At 42.5% G+C, this 22,156-nt stretch overlaps 1 protein-coding gene across 2 annotated transcripts in view; it reads left to right on the forward strand.

The window, feature by feature from the left end:
• SLC9A3 (solute carrier family 9 member A3) overlaps positions 1 to 22,156 on the forward strand; it is a 1,113,267-nt gene that overhangs the window by 933,056 nt on the left and 158,055 nt on the right. For both annotated transcript variants that reach the window (XM_078687678.1, XM_078687679.1), the window contains exons 11-12: positions 4,706 to 4,821; positions 20,427 to 20,556. In XM_078687678.1, the coding sequence (XP_078543804.1) occupies positions 4,706 to 4,821; positions 20,427 to 20,556 (246 nt within the window). The remainder of the gene's footprint in view (positions 1 to 4,705; positions 4,822 to 20,426; positions 20,557 to 22,156) is intronic.

The raw sequence follows: 22,156 nt of genomic DNA on the forward strand, positions 1-22,156 counted from the left end.
CTGTAGCATACATAGTTGAAATGTTTCTGCCGTCTCCTTCACATCCTTGCTGATGGACACCACGATTTGGGTATCGTCGGTGTAGGCTATTGGAGTGAAGCCACAATCCCTTATAATTTCTGCTAGAGGGGCCACATACAAGTTAAAAAGGGTGGGGCTCAGAGAGGACCCCTGCGGGACCCCACATGGTGAGCTAAATGGTTTAGACTTTGCACCTCCTAATTCCACAGAGAAGGCTCTGTTACCTAGGTAGGAGGCGAGGAGGGCACAATGGGAATCATGAACTTTTGCTGCTCTCAGACGGGTTCGGAGAATCTCGTGGCTGACCGTGTCGAAGTCCGCTGATAGGTATAATAGCACCAAGGCGGCCTTCCCTCCATTGTCCAGCACCTTCCTAAGTTCTTACACTGCTGTAAGTAGAGCGGTTTCCGTTCCGTGTCCCTCCCGAAAACCGAACTGAGAATGGTCCAGCCAGTTACCAACCGTCAGGTAGCGAGATAACTGTTTGTTTAACAGTTTCTCGAGGATTTTCGCAGCGAAAGGAATCCTGGCTATTGGTCTATAATTGCCTGGTTACTCGCAATCCAGATTAGATTTTTTAATAAAGGCATAATCAATATGATTTTCCAGTCGTCTGGGAAAGTGTTAGTTCTTAGGATTTGAGCAAATAGTTTTTCTAGTAACAAGCTCAGCTGTTCTGGGCAGATTTGCATTACTTTAGGCGGGCAAGGGTCCATTGGACTGACTGAATTATTATTATTAACTATTGTTAGGTGTGAGAGAGCCTGGGCTGCGTTATCTGGGTGGTGACTTTTAAAGGAATCATAAACTGAGGATAACTTGTTGACAAAGAATTCACCCAATGTGTTACAGAAGTCTGACGACATTGCTTCCGATCTATTGTTTTCAATTTTTGATAGTTTTTTTACAGTGGCAAAGAGAGCTTTACTAGAATTTTTTGACTAATTGATTTTTTGCCCAAAGTATTTGCTTTTTTCCGTCATTGTTAATTTTTTATAGCTGGCTAGGACTGTTTTATATTCCTTTTTGAGCTTGGTGTCGTAATTGGTTCTCCACTTTTTCTCTGCCCTTCTGCACGTCTGTTTTTGTGCCTTCAGTGCTTCTGAGAACCATGGCTGTGATGGGGTTTTCCTTTTGAAAGTCACTCTCCTTTGTGGGACTGTGACCTGAACTGCGGCATCCAACCACTCATTAAATTGCTTACAGGCTATATTGCTGTCCGCATCAAGAACTGGGTAGGATGAGCGGAGTGTGTCAAGAAAAGCCTGAGGGTTGACTTTTGACCAGTCGGGATATGTAGTATTCTTAAGAATTTCAGCAGGCCTCCCCGTGTCTTCTTTAATTTCTAATAAGAAGAAGACCAGCTTGTGGTCTGACCATGGGACCGGGAGAGTGCCAATTTTGTTTAAGCCCTGACATGAGGTGAAAATACCATCTAAGGTATGGCCAGCACAATGAGTGTCTAGGTATACCTTTTGGTCCAAGGCAAAGTTTGCCAATGCATCCTCGAATGAAGCTACCTTGGGATCAGAAGTTTTCTCCAAGTGTAGGGTAAAGTCTCCTAGAATTGTGTAGTCAGGGCCTATCACACTAGATTCTAAGAACGGACTTAGTAGCTCAATTAGAGGCATTTAGGCACTGGGTGGTCTGTAAATGAATAGGCCATTGAACGTGTAATTGTTTGTGATCTTAATCTGAAAGATCAGGGTTTCACAGTCCGGGTTACTCCCTTTTTCTGAACTCTTGATCCTAAGCCCCTCTTTTGCTGGGATTGCTAAACCTCCGCCGCGTTTCATTTTCCTGTCGGCTCTATAAATGGAGAAGCCCTCGGGGATAGCCAAGGTCAGATCGGCATCCGAGGCTTCATCTGCCCAGGTTTCCGTAACTAACAGTAGGTCAATTTTTTGGCTTTCAATCAGTTCCGCTGTGTGGATGTTATGTTTAACCAAGGACCTGACATTAATTAAGCCAGCCTTGATAGTGGTGTTTCTATGATTTGGTATCTTGGACTGGTTTTGGGGCAGGTTTGGGTCCCCGATAGATGCGAATGCAAAAGCGCGCGAGCAGAATGGACAGTTTTTACCTTCCTTCTGTAACTCGATAATGGGACATGTAGCTCTGGGTCTTAGCGATAGGAGCTCCTGGCTGGAGTAACTCAGCTGCCCTCTGTCAGGAAGATTTTGGGCAGGGAGTGTGGCCCTGGGCCCGTTCCCGGCGCAGACGGGCCTGCCTTAGGCGCGCCCAATATGTAGCTATAATAAATCATGTTTCCTAACAAATGAAAAGATCAATCAGCTATCAGTTGTTCTCTTTCGATGCAGAAAAACCGATGAATGTACTGACACTTGTAAATATGAATGGATGCAATCATGTTTCTATTGTTCAATGTAAAACGGTGCTTTAAACTACTATGTTATGTTTATCAGTGCTCTATCACATAAAATGGTTTCTTGGTACTTAGTTGATTAAGCCTAAAATACTACCTATAATTTAAAGACTTAAGAGACAGACTAGTCATTCAAATATCTTGGGGTCTGGGTGGCACTCCTTCCCGAACTGATCTGGTCTCTCAATCTCTTCCCGCTCTTCAAACGTGTGAAGGAGGACGTCCATCACTGTCAGACTCTCCCGTTGAACTCTCGAGGAAAGGTGGCACTTTTTAAGATGATGGTTCTCCCCCGTCTTCTCTACATTATTCAAAATCTTCAACTCCATCTCCCTTGCAGCTGGTTCCACAAACTAGATGGCCTAATTATGACATTCCTTTGGGGTGGGGCGAGGTCGCAGCTGGCTCTCACAACATTTCAACCGCCCACATATGACGGGGGGATGGGGATGAAAAATCCATATCTGTACTAACTGGCCACGCGCCTGCGGTGATTAATGACTGGTACAATGGGGGGTGGTCGGACCCCAATTATTGATTGGATATAGAAAGCCTCAGATTCCCCTGTGTTCAGGCCATGCTCTACGGGGCCCCAATGCCATGCACCCTGCCACCAGTTACCTGCACAGTACTCCTGGCATGGCATTCCGCGCTGCGACATATCCAATGGGACAATAAACTCTCACTACAACGGCCACTATGGCATGGCACATGGCTGCGGAAGTTGCGACTTTGTCGGGTTCCATAAATGGGACCTTATTGGCATGACATGATTGCGAGACGTATGAAGGGCGGAGCACCTGTCCGCATTCAAAGATCTTCAAAAAACATATTCCTTGCACTCCAGCCAATTCGTTCCATATCTCCAGCTGCTGCAAGCCCTGACCTTTCATGTCCCTGATCACAAAACCCTCCCTGAATTCAGCACCTTAGAGTCCAAAATACTTATGGGGAGCTTACGAAGGAGGGGGTATACCAGATTTACAGTTCCCTGATTAATAACACCCCATCAACAATAGAGCCTCTCAGGGCCCGATGGGATGGATGGATTGGCCCTCTTGAATAGGACTCGCGGGACGCCCTGATGGTCCCAAGAATGCTCACAATCTCAGCTAAGCTTCGACTCATTCAGATATGCTATCTCCACTGTGCCTATCTTACCCTGGTGTGACTCTACAAGGCCGTTTTCCTGCTGGCCCCACACTGCCGCTGCTGCAAAGCAGACCCAGCAGATTTCTATCATATGGTTTGGTCTTGTGATGTTCTCACCAAATACTGGGCTTCCATTGTATCTGAGTTGAGTTAGGTGCTGGGGTGGGAAATTCCCCTTAGTCCCCGTGTCCTTCTCCTGGGGCCGATGGAGGGTCTGGATGCCTCACAGGCTGTTGCTAGGGACCACCGCTCTCGTAGCCAAGAGAGATATAGCAGCGGCCTGGAAGGATTCAGCGCTTCCCTCCTTAACTAAATGGAGCAGAGGCGTGGATTGGTGCGCCACCCAGGAAAAGGCTGTCTATGAGGCAAGAGGGTGCCCCACTAAATATCAACGTGTATGGGGCAAAGGCTGGGAAATTTGGATTGACTGGCGCGGTTTGGGTGGAAACAGATCCCGTATGAACAGACTGGGAGAATCTCTTGTAACTCTATTGCAGTATTCATTGTGTCTGAATGGTGCTAAATCTATATTGTTGCTGCAGTTTTTTCAAAAAATGCCAATAAAATTGTTTATAAAAAAAAAAAGAGACAGACTAGTTTTAACGGTTTTATATAAAAAAAACATGCAGATCCTGAATTCTGAGTGGGAGGCGGTCCAAATCAATGTCGAGATTTCTTAAATTTAGGAGCCCCAACAGCAGAGCCAAGTTAAAGAATGTGTTTCAAAATAAAGGCAGGGGCTTCCCAGAAAAAGTCGTGAAAAATGCACAGGAATTTAAAAATAGTCTAATCACTGGTTGGAAGCTCAGAAGATAGAATTAGTGTAATTTACCACCGAGTCAAAACCAACTAAGATAGCAAGTCCCTTGGTGTTGTCATTTGAATTAGGGAAACACCTTTTTTTACAGACGCTGAGGTTAAAGAGAAATTTGAGAATTGGTGGTAAGGCCAGATTCCAACCTGGCCAGAAGATTACAAACCTTAGTAACACGTTTTCCTACCACCAAAACCTATGTGTTGCTTGAATCTAGTTTAAGCCAGTAGCCATTGTCAAACTCACCTCATACAATGTTGGAAAATTACACAGGAATGATATTAGTTCACAAACTAACCTTTTTCTGTTTTTCCTCTTTTCCATCTGATCAGGGAGAGAGAAGAGGATCCTTGGCATTCATTCGTTCCCCAAGTACAGAAAACATTGTCAATGTCGACTTTAGCAGTAATCGTTCATCTGCTCTTGAACCCTCTGTTTCCTATTTACTGTAAGTTGTTACAAATAATGTCATGGTGGTTGTGTGTGGTTTTTATATATATCTCATAATATCCTATGTTTATATAGTCTAGTTCAAATGCAAACCTGTACACAGAGAACAAATTGTATATAGTTGTGACTGCAGTACCTCGTAAGTGCTTTGTGACATATGTTTTTATTAGTACAATAAATATGTCATAGATTTCAAGAATGACCAATCTTTGCAGCTGCATATATAATATATCTCATTCAGATTTTGGTGGGTAAGCCCAACATATACCAAAAACCAAAAATGTCTAGCAACCTTATTACAATTCCACGGCTTAGTAGTCAATTTCATATCTAAAAGCTCTTTTGTTTGAAACTTTACCACTATTACGGAGTCATGAGAGCACAACAATGTTTGATGTGTTCCACCAATACACCTCAGGAAGCTTGAGTTTAATTTTATTTTATCAGATGGTTTATATTGCATGCACTTGGCTGTGAGGGCAGCAGAGAGCCTTTTTAACACAGAGATACCTGCCAGCTATGCGTGATTACTGAGCGCGCTCAACAACGCTTAAAATGTCCCATAGATCATTTATTGGTATTGAAGAAAGGCATGCATAGAAAAAAAGGCATTCAAAGCACATAGCATCCTGCCAGTCAGCGACCCTGGTGGCTCGATAACACCATTGCAGGTTTACTGGCAGAGCAGGAACAGTCCATGCTTTATTTGCACTGGGTACTTGTACTAGGAGACAAATACAAGAAGAGAAAAGAAAGCCATCTAATAAAAATTAAGAATAGGAGAGTGACAAGGAAGACAACCAAAAAGGAGTAATGCACTGACTCGTATCTGGTCTTTCAACAACAGATATCCAAAACGGTCTGCAGGTAAGATCTAAAAAACATTAAGAAGTGGACTTATCTTGCTGAAACCACAGCCTTCTAAAGAAAAAAAGACTACGAAGTGGCCTATGTTAGCTGAAAGTATACAATGACAGTTCCATAATCATATGGGTGGGGCATAACTTGCGTGATTTGCTGTAGCATAATTATGCAAAATGATGGCAACATTTTGCGAACTATGTAAAGTTACACGCGGAGCTTAACCCAGGTTTAGCTTTGTTTTCTTAGAACAAAATGCACCCTTGTGTCATGACCCGAGGATGCATGCATTCCGCTCTAAGAAAATAAAGCTAAATGCAAAAAAAACTAGAAGAGCAGCAGCCAGCAGCCAGCAGTCGGACTTGCTAAATGTGCTGTTCTGGTGCTCCTGTGGTAGGATTTATGAGGCAGGTTATTATTAATTAAGCAAATATAGACACCATTACATTTTCAGTAAATTTGGCTCAAAAGAGTACAGCTAAATTACCAGCATTACTCCGTCACAATTTAAAATTTCACTCAGGCCTACTAGTCATTCACTTTTCAGATAGGGAATAAAGTATCTCAGCCTAGCCATCCTAGTTGATGCTTCCTTAAGTTTTATTTATGACCAACTTGGCACCCTTAAGTGCTGTCTGTTCCTGTTATTGCTTTATCATTTTCACTCTCTTTTGCTTGTATACATTTTCACACCTACTATTTTCTTGTCTGGCTGTTGTATGGTGTACATTTAAATTTTATTTCTGTTTTTAAACTGTTACTTCATTTTATAGCTATCTGGCCTCCTCTTTTGATTGACCCCCTATTGCTGCTTATTTTGTGCTTTGTTTTGTATATTGTGCAATTTATTTCAAACTCTAAATTCTATTTCATAATTGTTCCCTCTGCTGCTTGATTTATATGTAATTGTATATGATGTTCACCTCATTTTATATTCTAGTTAACTGTTCTAATTAGTTTTATAGTTACCCTATTGTTGATTCTCTCTTTTGCCTCACTCAAGATAGCAAATTATCGTCAATTTGACTATGGATCATTATGATCACGCTTATGTTACTAAAAGGCATATTTATTAGAAAAATCCCACAGCGCAGCAAGTCACCTTGCTGAGCTGCACTGAGTGATAGGAAAAGGGCAGGAATGTGCCATATTTAACATTATACAGTATATTCCTGGCTTTTCTCTGCGCTGCACACATTTTGCTGCCTAGCGCCAATAAAGGCACTCTTGCACCATGCTGCAAAGATGCCAGCGTTGTAAGCAGGGTTGTTATGTGTAGGAACCTATCTCCAAAAAACAATCCCCTGAGGCAGTTTCCTCTTTCTATGTGTACCGCAAATGCAGCACACATACAATATTTCTCCGCATTACGCCTCCCCTGGCGATGCGTAGTATTTAGTGGTGGTAAATCTGAAAATGTGCCAAAATCCATGGGTGGATGCATGTGAACACCCGCCCTCCACCTATGGAACGCCCCTCTGAAGCAGAGAAACGCAACGCAGTGAATTGCGCTGCTTTGCATTACTCTAACTTTATCATGCCACTCAGGGCCATGCAAGGTGTCCTTGCATGGCTTAATAAATCTAACGTGAGAGTTGCATCGCTCTTGTGACCTATTGAGATGCAACTCTTTAATAAATGAACACGCAGTGAGAGGTAAAGTGTCCATGTAAAATATGGCCACCAGAGAAGCGTCCAGGCCAGAATCCCTTCATCAACTGCCTTTGACAAGATTCTAGCTTTCATCCTAGAATCCAGTGTGGCTGGATTCCATGCTCAATGCTCTATCATTGCAACTAAAGTACTACATGGGTGTTCCCTTTATAAAGCACGACACAGTATACAAAAATATTCAAACTAATAAAACACAACTATAATGCAGAAGAGAAAATACCGCAAATCCATATACAATGAACATAATTACAAACATCCTAAGGGATATAAAAGAATGACTTTTGAACAATTTGGAAAATGTGTAATAAGAGGGGAGAACATTAGAGAGCATAGGAAATAAAAGGTAATGATAAACTGAACAGATAATGAATACTACCTGCAAAAGTAACCTAAAGAAAAAACAAGACACTCCAAAACCCACACACAAGTATCATTATCATAAACGTTCAGGAAGCTTCCTAGGCCTGGTACTGCGACCTACACCGAACCCTCACTTCCCTTTATCAATGCCATTTGCAAATTAAACATCCTAAGCACACCCAACTTGTTTCCCATTGGCCACTCTAGCCACATTACAGCTGTTGCACCGCTGACCTCCTTCTATCCGCACACTATTCCCTTTTAATTCCACCACTTTAACAGGCAGTTCAAACTTAGACCCACCTTTTCTCACATGTCCAGCTTTCTTTACATGTACAGTATCTCCAACTTTAATTACTTATTCTTTAATTTTATTTCTAGCATCGAAATACTCTTACTTTTTTTCCTGCCAACCTCCACATGCCTGCTTCACCCATTTGTTCATCCAAACCGGGCAAAAACATGTAGTTGCTCTGCGCCCGCGTAATAACTCAAAAGGTGAGACCGCAGTAGAAGCGTGTGGAGTTGTATGATAAAACAACAGCATCATCCTTACTGCATTGGAGACCACACACTTATTACTCAATGCCCACTGTATACACTCTTCCAACACCCTATTCATCCTTTCCACCAAGCCATTGGTTTGAGGATGGTACAGCAAGCTTTTAAAATGCTTAATACCACTAGTTTTCAAGAAACTCTCCACCTCAACTGACACAAACTGTATCCCATCGTCAGAAACCAAGGTGGTCTGAAAACCTTCTTTTGAAAATACATCTTTGAAAAATTCCACAACCACTCCAGATGTAACCTCTTTCACAAACTTAACTTCTGGCCACTTTGTGCAATTCTCCATTAAGACTAATGCAAACTTGGAAGAAGACGCCAGTTCGTGAAAAGGACCCACAATATCAATCCCTAACTATTCCCAGGGTGCAGCTGGCAAACTAATAGGATTGAGAGGGGAGTACGCAACTTCATGGTTTTGTCACACCCGACACATATCACACATTCTTTGACCACCTTATCAATCTCTCTATCCATAGCAGACCACCAAAAAGATAACCTCACCCATTTCTTTGTCATGGAAACCCCTATATGACCTTCATGGGCACGCATTACGACGGGCTTCCTTAACACAACAGGCAGAACCAACGTATCCACCCGCAACAACAAACCGTCCTCCACCAAACCATCCTTCATGGATAGTTCTTCAACCACTTTTACAAACGTCTTAAAATCAAAGTCGATTCCTCTCACAAGGCTACCCTGATTCCTCATATTTCATGACACTTTGCAAGACAGAATCTTCTTCAGTTGCCTTCCGCTATTCCATTTCAGAAATGGCTCACATATCCAGTATGTCAACAGCAGCCACCAAACAGTCCACATAGTCCTCATCTACTGCACTACTTTCTTCTTCAAAGCACTCTGACGTACGTGATAGATAGTCTGAACAGCCTTTCCTACTACCAGAAATATATTCTGGCGTGAAGTTTGGCCGATATACGTGCATTACTTGGGGTAAATCCTCTAGCATTCCTCCAGCTAAAAATAAAAAACAAAGGTTTGTGATCTTTTTGTAATCTAAACTTCCCACCCCACACATAATTCCTGAACCTCTAAACTACCCACCAACAGGATAACGATTTGTTTTCAATCACTGACTACTGCTTCAAAGCACCAGTTAACAACTGTGAAGCATACCCATAGTTCTCATTCCATCACCATCCTCTTGCCTGAGCACTGCACCCACATCAACATTGCTGGCATCGACTGTCAAGACCCACTGTAGATCAGGATCATAATGCTTAAAAACTTTAGCTGAAACTAGTGACCTTTCACCCACTCATATTCCTCTTGACATTCCGCATCCCATACAAAGTCAACTCCCTTTGTAAGCATGCGTGACAGCTGTCTTAACTTGCTGGCAAAATTCTAAACAAATCTTGAATACAATTCAAAGAGCCCTAGGAAGGATTTCAGTCCAACTTTGTCTACACATGTCTTGGTCTGGATAATGCAGTCTACCATATTTGTTTTTGGAGTAATACCATCAAAGTATTAAAGTATAACAGGAACCAAGGAATCACTCTTAAATGGGGTAAAATAGACGCAGCAGGTTTTGAGGCAGAGATCCTAAATGGATATAGCTCCGAATATGAGGCATGTCTATCACCTACAGCTAACCCCGAAAAGGTTATAGGGAATTTTGAATCATTATGCGGGCACGTAGCCGAACGTCTCATAAAACCAATTGGGAAAAATAAAAGGTTAGGGCCCAGATGGTTTGATGCTGCATGCTCGGCAACACATAGATCCCTGAAAGTGGCATTAAAACAAAAACCTAGGGATATAGATGTGGTTAGAGCATCTAGACTGGCCTATAAAGAAGCCATAAGAATAAGGAAGCTGGACTTAAAAAACCTAGCCTGGGAAGATCTAGAAAAGGCCGCGGAATTGAAGGACAGCAGGCTTTTTTGGGAAGTTATTAATCGCCCCCTTTTTATAAGTAATGGCAAGGACAATATCGTGATGCAGATCGCGTGTGAAACATGGGAATCACATTTCGGGGATATTTTTAACCCACATGGAATCTTACTTAATGAACCATTAATAGGAGTTCCTAGGGAATTGGTGGTCTCTCAATCCTCTTTGTCCCTGAGCTCATCACTCACCCTGCAAGAAGTGGAAGATGCCCTGTCGAAAGGCATACCATTAAAAGCACCTGGCCCTGATCTAGTGCCTCTGGACTTTTTTAAGCACAATGTTAAGGTTTGGGCCCCTCTCTTGTTAAATGTATTTAGAGCAGTTGTTATTAGCCGTATTCCGACATCATGGAAGGAGGCAGTAGTTGTGCCAATTTTCAAGAAGGGCGATAGATCTGATCCCCGATGCTATCGCCCAATCTCATTAATTGACGCATCGTGTAAGATACTGGGTAGGGTTATCTTAGCCAGACTGGAAACATGGGCAGATTCGGTGGGCCTTATTGTAAATTCCCAATATGGGTTCAGAAAAGGCAAAGGTACCGTCGAACAGTGCCTGAACCTGGCTCTGATCATAGGGAAATACATGAAGGCAAGGAATTCTTCCATCTATCTTGCCTTCATGGATCTCTCAAGTGCATTTGACACGGTGTGTCGGAGCAAGCTGTGGCAAATGATGGAGGTTATGGGTTTCGAGGAACCCTTGGTCATCCTGCTCCGTAGACTCCATGAATCAACCACTGTAGCCATAAGGTTCGGGCCAGGGGGAGAGAAAACTAAGTCCATTCCCTCAACTGAGGGCGTCCGCCAAGGATGCATATTAGCCCCCTTTTTGTTTCTAGTGTACACCAATGGGCTGGAAAAATACTTGTTGGACCACTGCCATGATTTTCCAAAGGTCAATGGCAGGAGCATACCAATGCTTTCTTACGCCGATGATACGGTACTAATGACACTCACAGGAAACAGCATGCAGCATTGTCTTGATGCCTTCCATAACTTCATGTTGGACCTAGACCTGAAGGTAAACTTCACCAAATCCTTTGCTATGGTCTGTGGCCTAAAGGGTATCAAAACCAGAAAGTTTGTAGTAAATAACTCCACCATCGAAAAGGTTGAAAATTTTAACTATCTGGGAAACCTTTTCAATAACAAATTAAGCTGGGCCCCGTTAATGAAGACTCGAGTCCAGAGTGCCAGTCGTTCTATTGAAGGTCTGTTTCGTTTTTGTGGCAAACTGGGTCAAAAACCTGTTACACATCTAAAAACCCTGTACAAAGCAAAATGTTTGTCGGTAGCTACCTATGGGGCAGGGGTTTGGGGGAATGAAAGCCCTGACACGATACAAATCATGGAGAACAAATTTTTAAAGCGTGTATTGGCTATTCCATCAAGTTCCTCAAATAGATTTGCCCACGATGAGATAGGTCTGAGTTACGTGAGTGACACCATTCGCCTCTCCCCCTTATTATTATGGGGTAAAATATGGTTATCAGAGGATTTACAGCTTTCTAGAGATATCCTCCGGGACTGTTTAAAATTGGCAAACATGAAACAGATCCCATGGCTATCTTATGTTAACGAAATACTCCATAAAATAGGTCTGGGTGACATTTTTGACAACCCCGAAAATATTCAGGGAGATATTAAAGCTGTTATCAAATCAAGTTATTGGAAATCCTCACTTGTGCACTCTTCGGTCAGCCCTCACGTTCCTAAGGTTACTTTACAGCACCAGTTTTATTTAACCTTTACAAATCATGTGCAATGGCGATTCTATTTGACAAGGTTTAGGTTACACATCTTGCACTTTCTTTTTGCGTTTCCTAAACAGGGGGGCTGGTGTGAGAGACTGCCCCCCTGTCCCTGTAACAACAAAGATAGCCAAAGCACGATGCATGTTGTTCTTTTCTGTTCCCTATATAAGGATCCGAGAATTAGGTTTATTAAGCCGATCCTTAAGGAAAAGCAACCATGTCACTATAAAGAGGGTTATGACCATCTGTTATCTTTGTCTTCATCTGGTGTCTGTTGTGCAATGTTAAATTTCATACGAGTGTCACTCTTGATTAGAAAACGGTATGGTTAATTCCGGCTCCTGGAACTTGTCTCTTTGCTCATGTATATTGTTGTTTCATGATTTTCTTTCCCTGTCCTTTAATGTATACCCTGGTATGAAGAACTTATGAATTTACCTAATTTGATTGAAAAAGTTATGGGTTACAACTGTGATTATATTTAATTAATGTATTTTATCAGTTTAGTTTAGTGTTATAATTTTAAAATTGTTTTTTTAAATGAATTCCAAACTACGTTTGTAAATGTAATTGTTTGACTTTTATGATTCTTTTTTCTGAATCGAATAAAGTTTTTGAAACGAAACGAGTAATACCATCACTTGAAACTAGATGCCCCAGATATTCAACCTTATTGGTGAGGAAAACACACTTATCTCTCCTCAACACCACACCTCTCTCCTGGAACCTCTTGAACACTTCATCCAGGATTACATCATGCGTTTGCCTATCTGGTCCAAAAATCAAAACATTATTGTGGAAAACTGACAATCCTTCAATACCTTTCAGCATGTCTGCGATAGTATGTTGAAGTATTGAGGCCACTGAGGCAAGACCAAAATGTATGCAGCAACACTGAAAAGTACCAAAACGGCAGACAAACGCTGTCAGATGTCTTGATTCCGATTCCAGCTCAATCCGGTGGTAACCCGAAGCTAAGTCAAGTTTTGTGAACAGTTTTGCTCCTTTTAAGCTAGCTAACAGTTTGTTAATATTGGGTTAATGATGCAAATCCACTCAAATAATTTTATTTACGCAGCACAAGTCTACACAAATTCCAGTTTCCCATTTTGCTTGCGAGCCATCACTAATGGAGACAACCACAGTGCTGAATAAACTGGGTCAATTATCCTAGTGCTCAATAAAGTGAAAATTCCTTTTCAAAGTCTTTCCATATACTAAAAGGTACATTTCTGAGTTTGTGTTTAACTGGTTGTGCACCTTCCTTCACTATTATCTTATGTGTGTACCCCTGAATTTTTCCTAATTCTTCTGAGTATACATGGAGATATTTATTCATAAATTCTACCAATCCTACATAATCCCTCACAACCACTACTTGCCCGTGGTCTGAGGATCATTCCAAACAGACCCTGGTGCAACCATCCTAAAATATTCAACCCTTTGTGAGCTACATAAACCTTCCCAGCTATTTTACGTCCCTTGAATTTCAGTATATCCTCGATGTAACCACATACATTTATATCACAGCCTTCAGAAGATACTGCCTTGCGATCTGGTGGTAAAACCTGCCTAGTGGGCCATACATCATTAAATAACTTTTGTGTGATCATGGTGATCCGTGCCCCTGAATCTACCAATAGCTTCAACTTTTCTTCACACACTATAATTTCAGCATACAGATCAATGCATAATTCAGGCCTCCCCACCTTTATCTCATCGCTTTTGTACCACCAAGTCCATATCCTTTAGAACTTTGGTTAGACACATTTCATCTTCATTTTGAATGTCACTATTCAACACACATTTGACAGTTGACTGTTGTTCACTCTTAAACGATTGTGCAACAGACAGGGGCATTTTGCAAAAGTATTTCAATCTACAGGTGACACATTTTGCTGGGCATTTTTCCCTTTCACACATGTGCAATACCCACACCAGAAACAAATATTCTGTTGTAAGAAAAATTACTTAGATCTGTCACCATATGTTGCTCGTAATTTTTCTCCTGGCCCAGTGTCTCTCATATTTTTTCCACTCTTCACTTTGATAGCTGCCACAGGATCATTATTTTTCTTTTCTAGTTCTTTTGCTGCTATTAGTGATGTTTCCACATTCTTTGCTACCTTGATCGTCTCATCCAATGTAGTGTTTCCCATGGACAGCAGTTTTTGTTTAATAGTTTTGTCATGACAAATAAATTGGTCTCTTACCAGTTGATCTGCAAAATTTTCAAATCAACATTCAGCTACTAACCGTATCAATTCTGTATTATATGTATCAACATCTTCACCTGGATGTTATAAGCGTAAAAAGAATTTATGATGCAAAACAATCAAACTAGGCTGGGTGTCAAATCTAACACTGAGTTTTTTAACCGTTACTTGGTATTCATCCAACTCCCCCCCCCCCCAAATGGCTCAGGCAAATGTTTTAAAATAGCCCTCCCTTCAAACCCACTAGGGTTCACCTGGGGTTTCCAGAAACACGGGTGATGAGGTTACCGCCTGCATGACACTAATCACTAACACAAGCTTGACTGTAAAATAGTTCCTTCAGACGGTGGATTGTAAAAAAACAGTCCACCCCTATTTTCCTTGACCAAGACAACAACAGCCACAAACCACAAATGAGGAACATACAGCGCAATTACACCTGGCCTAGGCTTGTCTTCACAATAGAAAAAAAATCCAGCTCATTTGCTGTAAACAAAAAACATCTAAACTTGCATTTCCAACTTTAAACAGATGTAGAGCATAGAATTCAACTGGAAGTACTCCTGAATTGCCTGAATACATGGATACACAATTTAAATATATGATCTGCAAACATGCTGTCCAGATCAGCGCTGAATGTACTTACTGCTGTGCAGTTCAGCATAGATATGGATTTGAAGTTTTTTTAGCAGCGTTAAGTATGACATGCATTCACTGTGATCTGCGTGGACACTGTGCAGATCAGCACTGAGTGCACTCACGGTTGTGCAAGTCAGAGTGATCACCTGCCACTTCACGTCAGCACCGTTACTTCACCATAGAGTACTCGACTTGCTGGTCATGTAATGTGGTTATACAACTAGACAGCCAACCAGCAGCGTTCTCCCACTTCCAGGTACAGCCAATAAATACACAAAGAAGGTGCTTTCATTGTAGCGGGGATGTCACTGCGTAATCACATCAGCACTGATCGCTGGAACGCAAGTTCAACCATGTGTTCCAGAGATACGCAGCTGCCAAGGCCTTAATATACGTCACAGCAACCTCCACACTATGTACCAGTGCTTAGTATCCCTCAGGCCTTTTTAGGTCTTGCCTACCCAGCGCTCATGCGCTTTATAGGAGGAGACCTTCAGCCATCGATCCCCTTTTTAAGCCACAACAGTGCACGCGTTCCATTGCCTTCAATAGCAAACCGTGCACGTGTGGCTATTCTCTTGCGGGCTCGAGCACTGACACCATATGTATGTAATTAAATTGCAAACATATGGTGTCAGCGCTCGCTCCCATAAGGGAAGCAGGCACAGGCCCCCTCCTCTCTCCCTCCCCCCTGCTGCCAGCGCGAGGCGCAGCGCGCTTGTTTTTTTTTGGGTTTGTCTGAAACAATCCTAAGGCGACCATGTTGCAGCGGAACATTTGAACAAATAGCTATGCTGAGATTATGTAATACCGCAATAAAATAGTATTTAAACGTTACTCCATGTAAGACGTTTCTATGTTTAAATTGCTTTGTACGCATTTTGATTTCCCTTTGTGACCCTTTCTCAGCCCCCTTGCAGTGCACAAGGCACCCAGGGGCATATTACCAACCAATAGAGATCATTTTTGTCTCTAACTTATTTAGAGACAAAAATTATCGCCGCAAATCGGCGATTTTTATCGCAGATAAACCTTGCTATTAGCAAGGTTTATCGCAAATGCGATAAAAAACGGCCGCAATGCATGAATATCGCTGAAAAGTCAGCGATATTCATGCATTACCGAGCTAATGCTCTTAGCCATGTTATCCACCTCCCATTGGATAACATGGCTAAGAACTGCTCAGGGCAGGTGTTAGCTTTTGGAGATATTCGCGCTTAGCGCGAATATCTCCAAAAGTTGGTAATAGGAGATAGCGATGTTAGCGACTGTTTTCAGTCGCTAAGATCTTGGCACGCCCACTTTGCATGTCATTAGTGATAAATATCACTGACATGCAAAGCGGGGCCCAAGATGGTCACTATCTCCTATTAGCTGTCGCTAACTGGTGTTAGCGACAGCTTGGTAATAGGGAGATAATTTTATCTCCGCTTTCTTGGCTTTTAAAGCCAAAAAAGCGGAGATAAAGCCCCTTGATAATATGCCCCCCAATTCCTTGTGGCTGAGTTTTTCATAGCTGGAGGGTGCCTTGACCAGGTCACCTTCCACAGGCAGAGCAATGGGTCGCTCACCTGTGCCAGACATGACTCTAGTGAGGTGTCAGTGATGCACTTACCTACACTAAGTGTTTTCCTACTGTACCTTGCTAGTGAGTTGTAGGCAGGGTGTGCTAAGCCCTTTGATCTACAACTACTAAGTTCAGTAGAACTTACATATGTAAGCTTTGTTTATATGTACCTTAGGTACTTAATGTGATCTTTCAATTTGATAAAAAGATTGCAATGGTAAAACAACAGCAAGCTCAAATCCGCACCGCTGCACACCAATGTGAGAAGTTGGCCTGATGTATGATGTCCACAGTTCTGTGGGCACCTTGTATCAGTCCAAACAATCCCTTATGGTGGTGGTTGTAAGTCAACCTTATAGACAAGCTATCCTAGGGGTAGCATGGACTAAGCAGCCTTAAAGGCTTAACTCAAGAGGGCATGTGAAGCCAGCTGTTTTACCATATGCAATCCTGTAATATCAAATGAAAGGACACCACACAAGTTATATATTATAAAAATATATGTATTTATTCTCAGAATAATCCCCAATACTCTTTATGAGTAAAGAAGCACAAGCGTTTAAACAAAAGCACAATATAACATATGAAAGTTGCACAATTATGGATGAGGCCGGTGGCCACTCAAACCATATATCAAAAAAGTGGTATAAGTATCACTAATCGATCAGTGGTAAGGCCGAGGGCCTTGGGAATCGCTGGGACTACACTGGACTAACAGCAGTTAGGACGGGAGTAGCCCACGGGATTCGGGTGCAGCGCTTAAAGCGCACGCATGCACCAATGCAAAGTCAATGGTGCGTAAAAGTTAGAAAGTTACAGTTTTAAGAGTCTTCTGACTGGACTAGAAGGACAAAACTTTAGACTTAGACACTAGAGGTGTAAATCACTACAGGAGCACCGGCGTTCAAGAGTTACCTCACCCACAGGAAGCGGGTGCACAGGTGCAAAAGCGTGTCGGGTTTAGTCACGAAGATATAGGGTGCCTGGAGATGAAGATGCTGCAGGCGCCCAGAAGAGAAGTGCCCGGTGTGATCCAAGGGTGGATCGAAGATGTAGAGTACCTGAAAGCAGAGGGGACAGAGTCTGGGTCACTAGCCAGTGACCAGGAAGGAACCAGGAAGGAACCAGGCGATGTCGGGCGCAATCAGGTAGTTGTCATGAAGCTTGTCTCCGCTGCCACGTAGACTCTGGGGCACCGTGGATGTCCTGGAGTAGATCACGAGTTGTCCCACAAAGGTTCTCGCTGTCGGCGGTGTCGGCTTCCGGATCGGAGTTAACAAGCCTTGGCAAGTGCAACCCACGCAGGATTCAAAGATTGCTTCTTACTTGGACCAGCAAAGTCTGAGCGGGTGCTCCTTTTCAGGGGAGCGAGGGCCAGTCTGGAGCAACCAGACTAGCAGAGCAAATTCAAAGGTTCATTGTTACTGGGGCCGCTAACCAACGGGCAAGCAACCAAACCAACGCGTCAAGCAGGAAAATGCAAAAGGACCCCACGCAGCACTCGGTGAGTATGGAGGGGTGAGCTTTGGTGCAAAAGCTGCTCAGGGCTAGAGCTTTCTCAAACTCCAATGCACAGCTTCGAGGGAGCCTCGGGAGCTGCACGGTCAGCGCTTTGTAGTTTTTCCAAGATGGCCGGCCCCACGCTTCAAGTCGCCTCCACGGGTCTCAGCTTTGCATAGACTGTGGATCGAGCTGTTGGAAGGCAGGAACGCTGGGTCTTGTTGATCTTTGTCGCTTGAGTTCCGGCGGGAACTGCAACAAAGCAACCGGTGAGGTGCTGGATGGTGCCTGTTTGCACAGGGTGGTCACTCCTTGACCACAAGGGAGATTCTTCAGTCTTCCACGTCGAGTGGAATGTCGAAGGGTCCAGAGTTTTGTTTCATAAGTTTCAGTCAGGATAATCTGATGTGCATCTGCACAGCTCCTACCTTTTTTCCAAATCAAGGGGCTGGATTACCTGCTAGGTCCCTCCTATGGGTGGGACCCAGGAAGGGGGTGGTTACATCCCTTTCCCTTTGTCCAGTTTCGCGCTAGGACTGCGGCTGGAGTGCCCCAGAACCGGTTTGACTGGATTTTGCCTGGGACACCTTGTGCGCCCCAGGCAGTGTCTAGTTTCTTTCAACCCTCCCTGCTCCAATCCACTATCTCCTGTCTGGGGTGGTGTAACACCTCCCTGTGACAGGAAACCCTTTGTCCAGGCCTCCCTTGCCAAGTTTCGGTCAGCAGCAGGAGGTCAGACTTGTGTCGGGGCAGCAGCATCCATTTTGTGATGCTGAGGCTCTGGTTAGGATTAATCGCGTTTAAAGCAAAGTAACATGTCTTCTCCCCCATCGCCAGGACTGGCGAGGGGGTAGTATTCCAAAGTGTATGACACCAAACACGACATGTTTTGCTAAAGCCAAACCAAAGTTAGCAATAACAGCGAGGATATAATGCACTTAAGAGTATATGGTATGGCAGTATCACTTCAGCAGCAGCACGGAAATGGTTCCGACCACTGCAGACAGGCTCAGCTCATGCTAGAGCACCATCTCACATAAAACCAAGCACTCTGCCTCCAGGATTGTTAAGGCCTGCCATAGGAGTGACTTATAGGTATATATGTGTCCAGATATAGGTTTAGATATAGGTATACTATATCTAAGCAAGTGGTGATTACACCACCTTGCCCCAGATGAGTGATCAGCCAGTTGTGTCGATTTAAGTACCAGCCAGGGGTGACAAAAGATATGCTGCAGCCCCTGGTAGGCCTTGGATGCACCTATGCCCTGAGCACCTATAGTGCATGGTACAGGGGCTGACAAGGTGTCCAGTACCAAATTGGTGATGTACCTATAGTACATGTATGTGAATTTAGAGAGAGAACAGCAGGCTGTGGGTCTGATTAGCAGGCCCACTGCCACATTAAGTCGAAAACCAGTGAAGCAAAAAGCAAAAATTGGGGTGACCATAGGATAGCAGATCCTACTCTCCTACAGTCGTACACACTGCCACTGAGTATTTAAACGTAAAGCTGAACATATCTGGTGTGCAGACTTTCTCTTCCTTAGCCTGCTGGTGTTCAAGAAAGAAATGACTCAAACATTCTTTGACAGTGAGACTACACTAGTTAATTCTCGTCTGTCACTCCTACTGCTCCCAAGAGACTACGATTCAAGTCCTACATGACCCTATTACCCACTGGCAACTGCCTTTAGTGCTCAATGCATCTGAAATGTTACTTCTTATTCAAATTCCTACTAAGATCGCCCAACTACACCCATTCCATATCCCATGCTTGCCTCTTTTTCTCAGTACACTCTAATTTCATACAAACAGACATTTTCTTTCTTCTCATGATCTCATCTCCAGCTTTCTCTCTTCTCGTTAGCCCTTTCGTTATTTAACTCCTTACACAGCTCATTACCTCTTCCTTTCTATGTTGATCTAAGTCCCCTGTGCCATTATCTCAGCTAGTTATTCTGTCCCTCTTGTATATTATTAACCTGTTTTTAATTGGTGGCCTTCTGGTGGCTATATTGGTGGCTTCCTACTTCACCTGCAGGGACACATGGGTATTTTTTTGTTAATGTATTTATTTTGTTGTTATCCATTGGATAGGACTGTTACCTGACTTCTTCACTGCCCTAACGATCTAGGGGCATGGTTGAACTATATAGAATTGAATAAATAAATAAATAAACAATGCAACCAAACCAGTGTCAAGTCTATTAAACATTAATTATACATTCCGATTATGTACTGGGTAGACACCTTACTATACTGTGGTTATAAAGTAAGGCTTAATTTTATTCTAACAAAAGTCATATTTTTATGAATTAAAAGTTGGTTAGGGAAATGAAAAGACGATGCATACAATGATCAAAAGAGGGTAATACTGATGTCCTGTTTTATTATCTTTCCACGTGCAATGATTTCTTTAATACCTTAAGTGTGCTTCTGGAATTAAACTAATTGTACAGCTTCTCTTACAGGATAAACAATAAAATATGGATTTATCCATTAACAAACAAATATCTGTTTTCTACTATTTGTTGTAGAAGAGGAAATGCCAGTGCTGTGTGTCTGGATATGCAAGCCTTGGAGCAAAGAAGAAAGAGCTTGCGGAATACGGAGGATACAGTTACTCACCACACCCTGCAGCAGTGCCTTTATAAACCCCGGCAGCAGGTGCACAATTTTATACAGCTCATTGTCAACATTACATAATATTTGTTATGTTTTTCGGAGACAAATTGGGAAACTTGTGTTACTGGAGAAGTAGAAAACAAGGACAATTTATTTCAAAACCATTATTATCAACTGTCACTTTCAGAAACCGCCAATTTATGTACCAGATTTAATAACAAACTGCGCAAATGAAGCAAATATAGAAAAGTAGAGATTCCGAATAGAAATTACTGAAAGCGTCCTAACATTCAAAAGGTTGGATACTGGAAAAAACGTAATGGAAGAGGTTTGTAAGCTTATCACAAAGCAACATACCCTTTATAAATTAATGAAAGCATTAGAACAGAGGTTGTTGCGCTACAGCATGGACCCGGAAAATATGATCTGGGAGGGCCTTCTAGTGCTCTCTTTTCTAATTCAAGGGCAATTGCTCCATCCAATGACCGGCCAAGTCTAGAGTTAAGTTAGCACAGGCTCCCAACTCCAAGCTGAAGTCAGGGAAGAACTGAAATGTATTATACTTATTTATGAATATTTTAGTAGTTTTGTGTATTGTTATGGATCATTTGTGCTCCACGAAAGATTAAGACTGTTGAAACTTAACATTTAGGTGATAATCAAATCCCCAACATGATCAAGGAAGCCAGCACACACAAAGTCAGGTTTTAAGATGTTTCTGAACTATCGAATGAACAGGGGGCATATTATCAAGGGGGTTTATCTCCGTTTTTTTGGCTTTAAAAGCCAAGAAAGCGGAGATAAAATTATCTCCCTATTACCTAGCTGTCGCTAACACCAGTTAACGACAGCTAGTAGGAGATAGCGACCATCTTGGGCCCCACTTTGCATGTCAGTGATATTTATCACTAATGACATGCAAAGTGGGCGTGCCAAGATGTTAGCGACTGGAAACAGTCGCTAACATCGCTATCTCCTATTACCAACTTTTGGAGATATTCGCGCTAAGCGCGAATATCTCCAAAAACTAACACCTGTCCTGAGCAGTTCTTAGCAATGTTATCCAATGGGAGGTGGATAACATGGCTAAGAGCATTAGCTCAGTAATGCATGAATATCGCTGACTTTTCAGCGATATTCATGCATTGCGGCCGTTTTTTATCGCATTTGCGATAAACCTTGATAATAGCAAGGTTTATCTGCGATAATTTCTGACGATGCTTAGCGTTAAAAAATTCGTTGCTAAGCATCGTTAGCGATAAATATCGCATAACGTTGGTAATATGTCCCAATGTTCATATTCTAAAAACTCCCTGTCCCGTTTTTCAATTTAAATGTAGAGGTTTTGCAGAGCAGCTTTGTGCATCAGAGAACAAGAAGGGACATATTTTGAGAATGTATTTGCCAGAAGAGCAATACTGTTTTAATTAAACTAAATATCACACCATCTGCACATTTATGCGTACATGTAGAAGTAAATTACGAAAGCATTCAGCAGACTTTGGGGTTCAAATGGAGCGACAAGGGCCCTAATGGGGAAAAAGAGGAGCCCAGTGGGGTTCACCAACATTAAAGGTTTAAATTCTGATATAAATTACCTTAGTTTGGCGGCTCAAGACCTACTAGTCCAAAATGATATGAT

Source organism: Lissotriton helveticus, chromosome 4_1 (assembly GCF_964261635.1).
Source record: "Lissotriton helveticus chromosome 4_1, aLisHel1.1, whole genome shotgun sequence".
Lineage (NCBI taxonomy): Eukaryota > Metazoa > Chordata > Amphibia > Caudata > Salamandridae > Lissotriton > Lissotriton helveticus.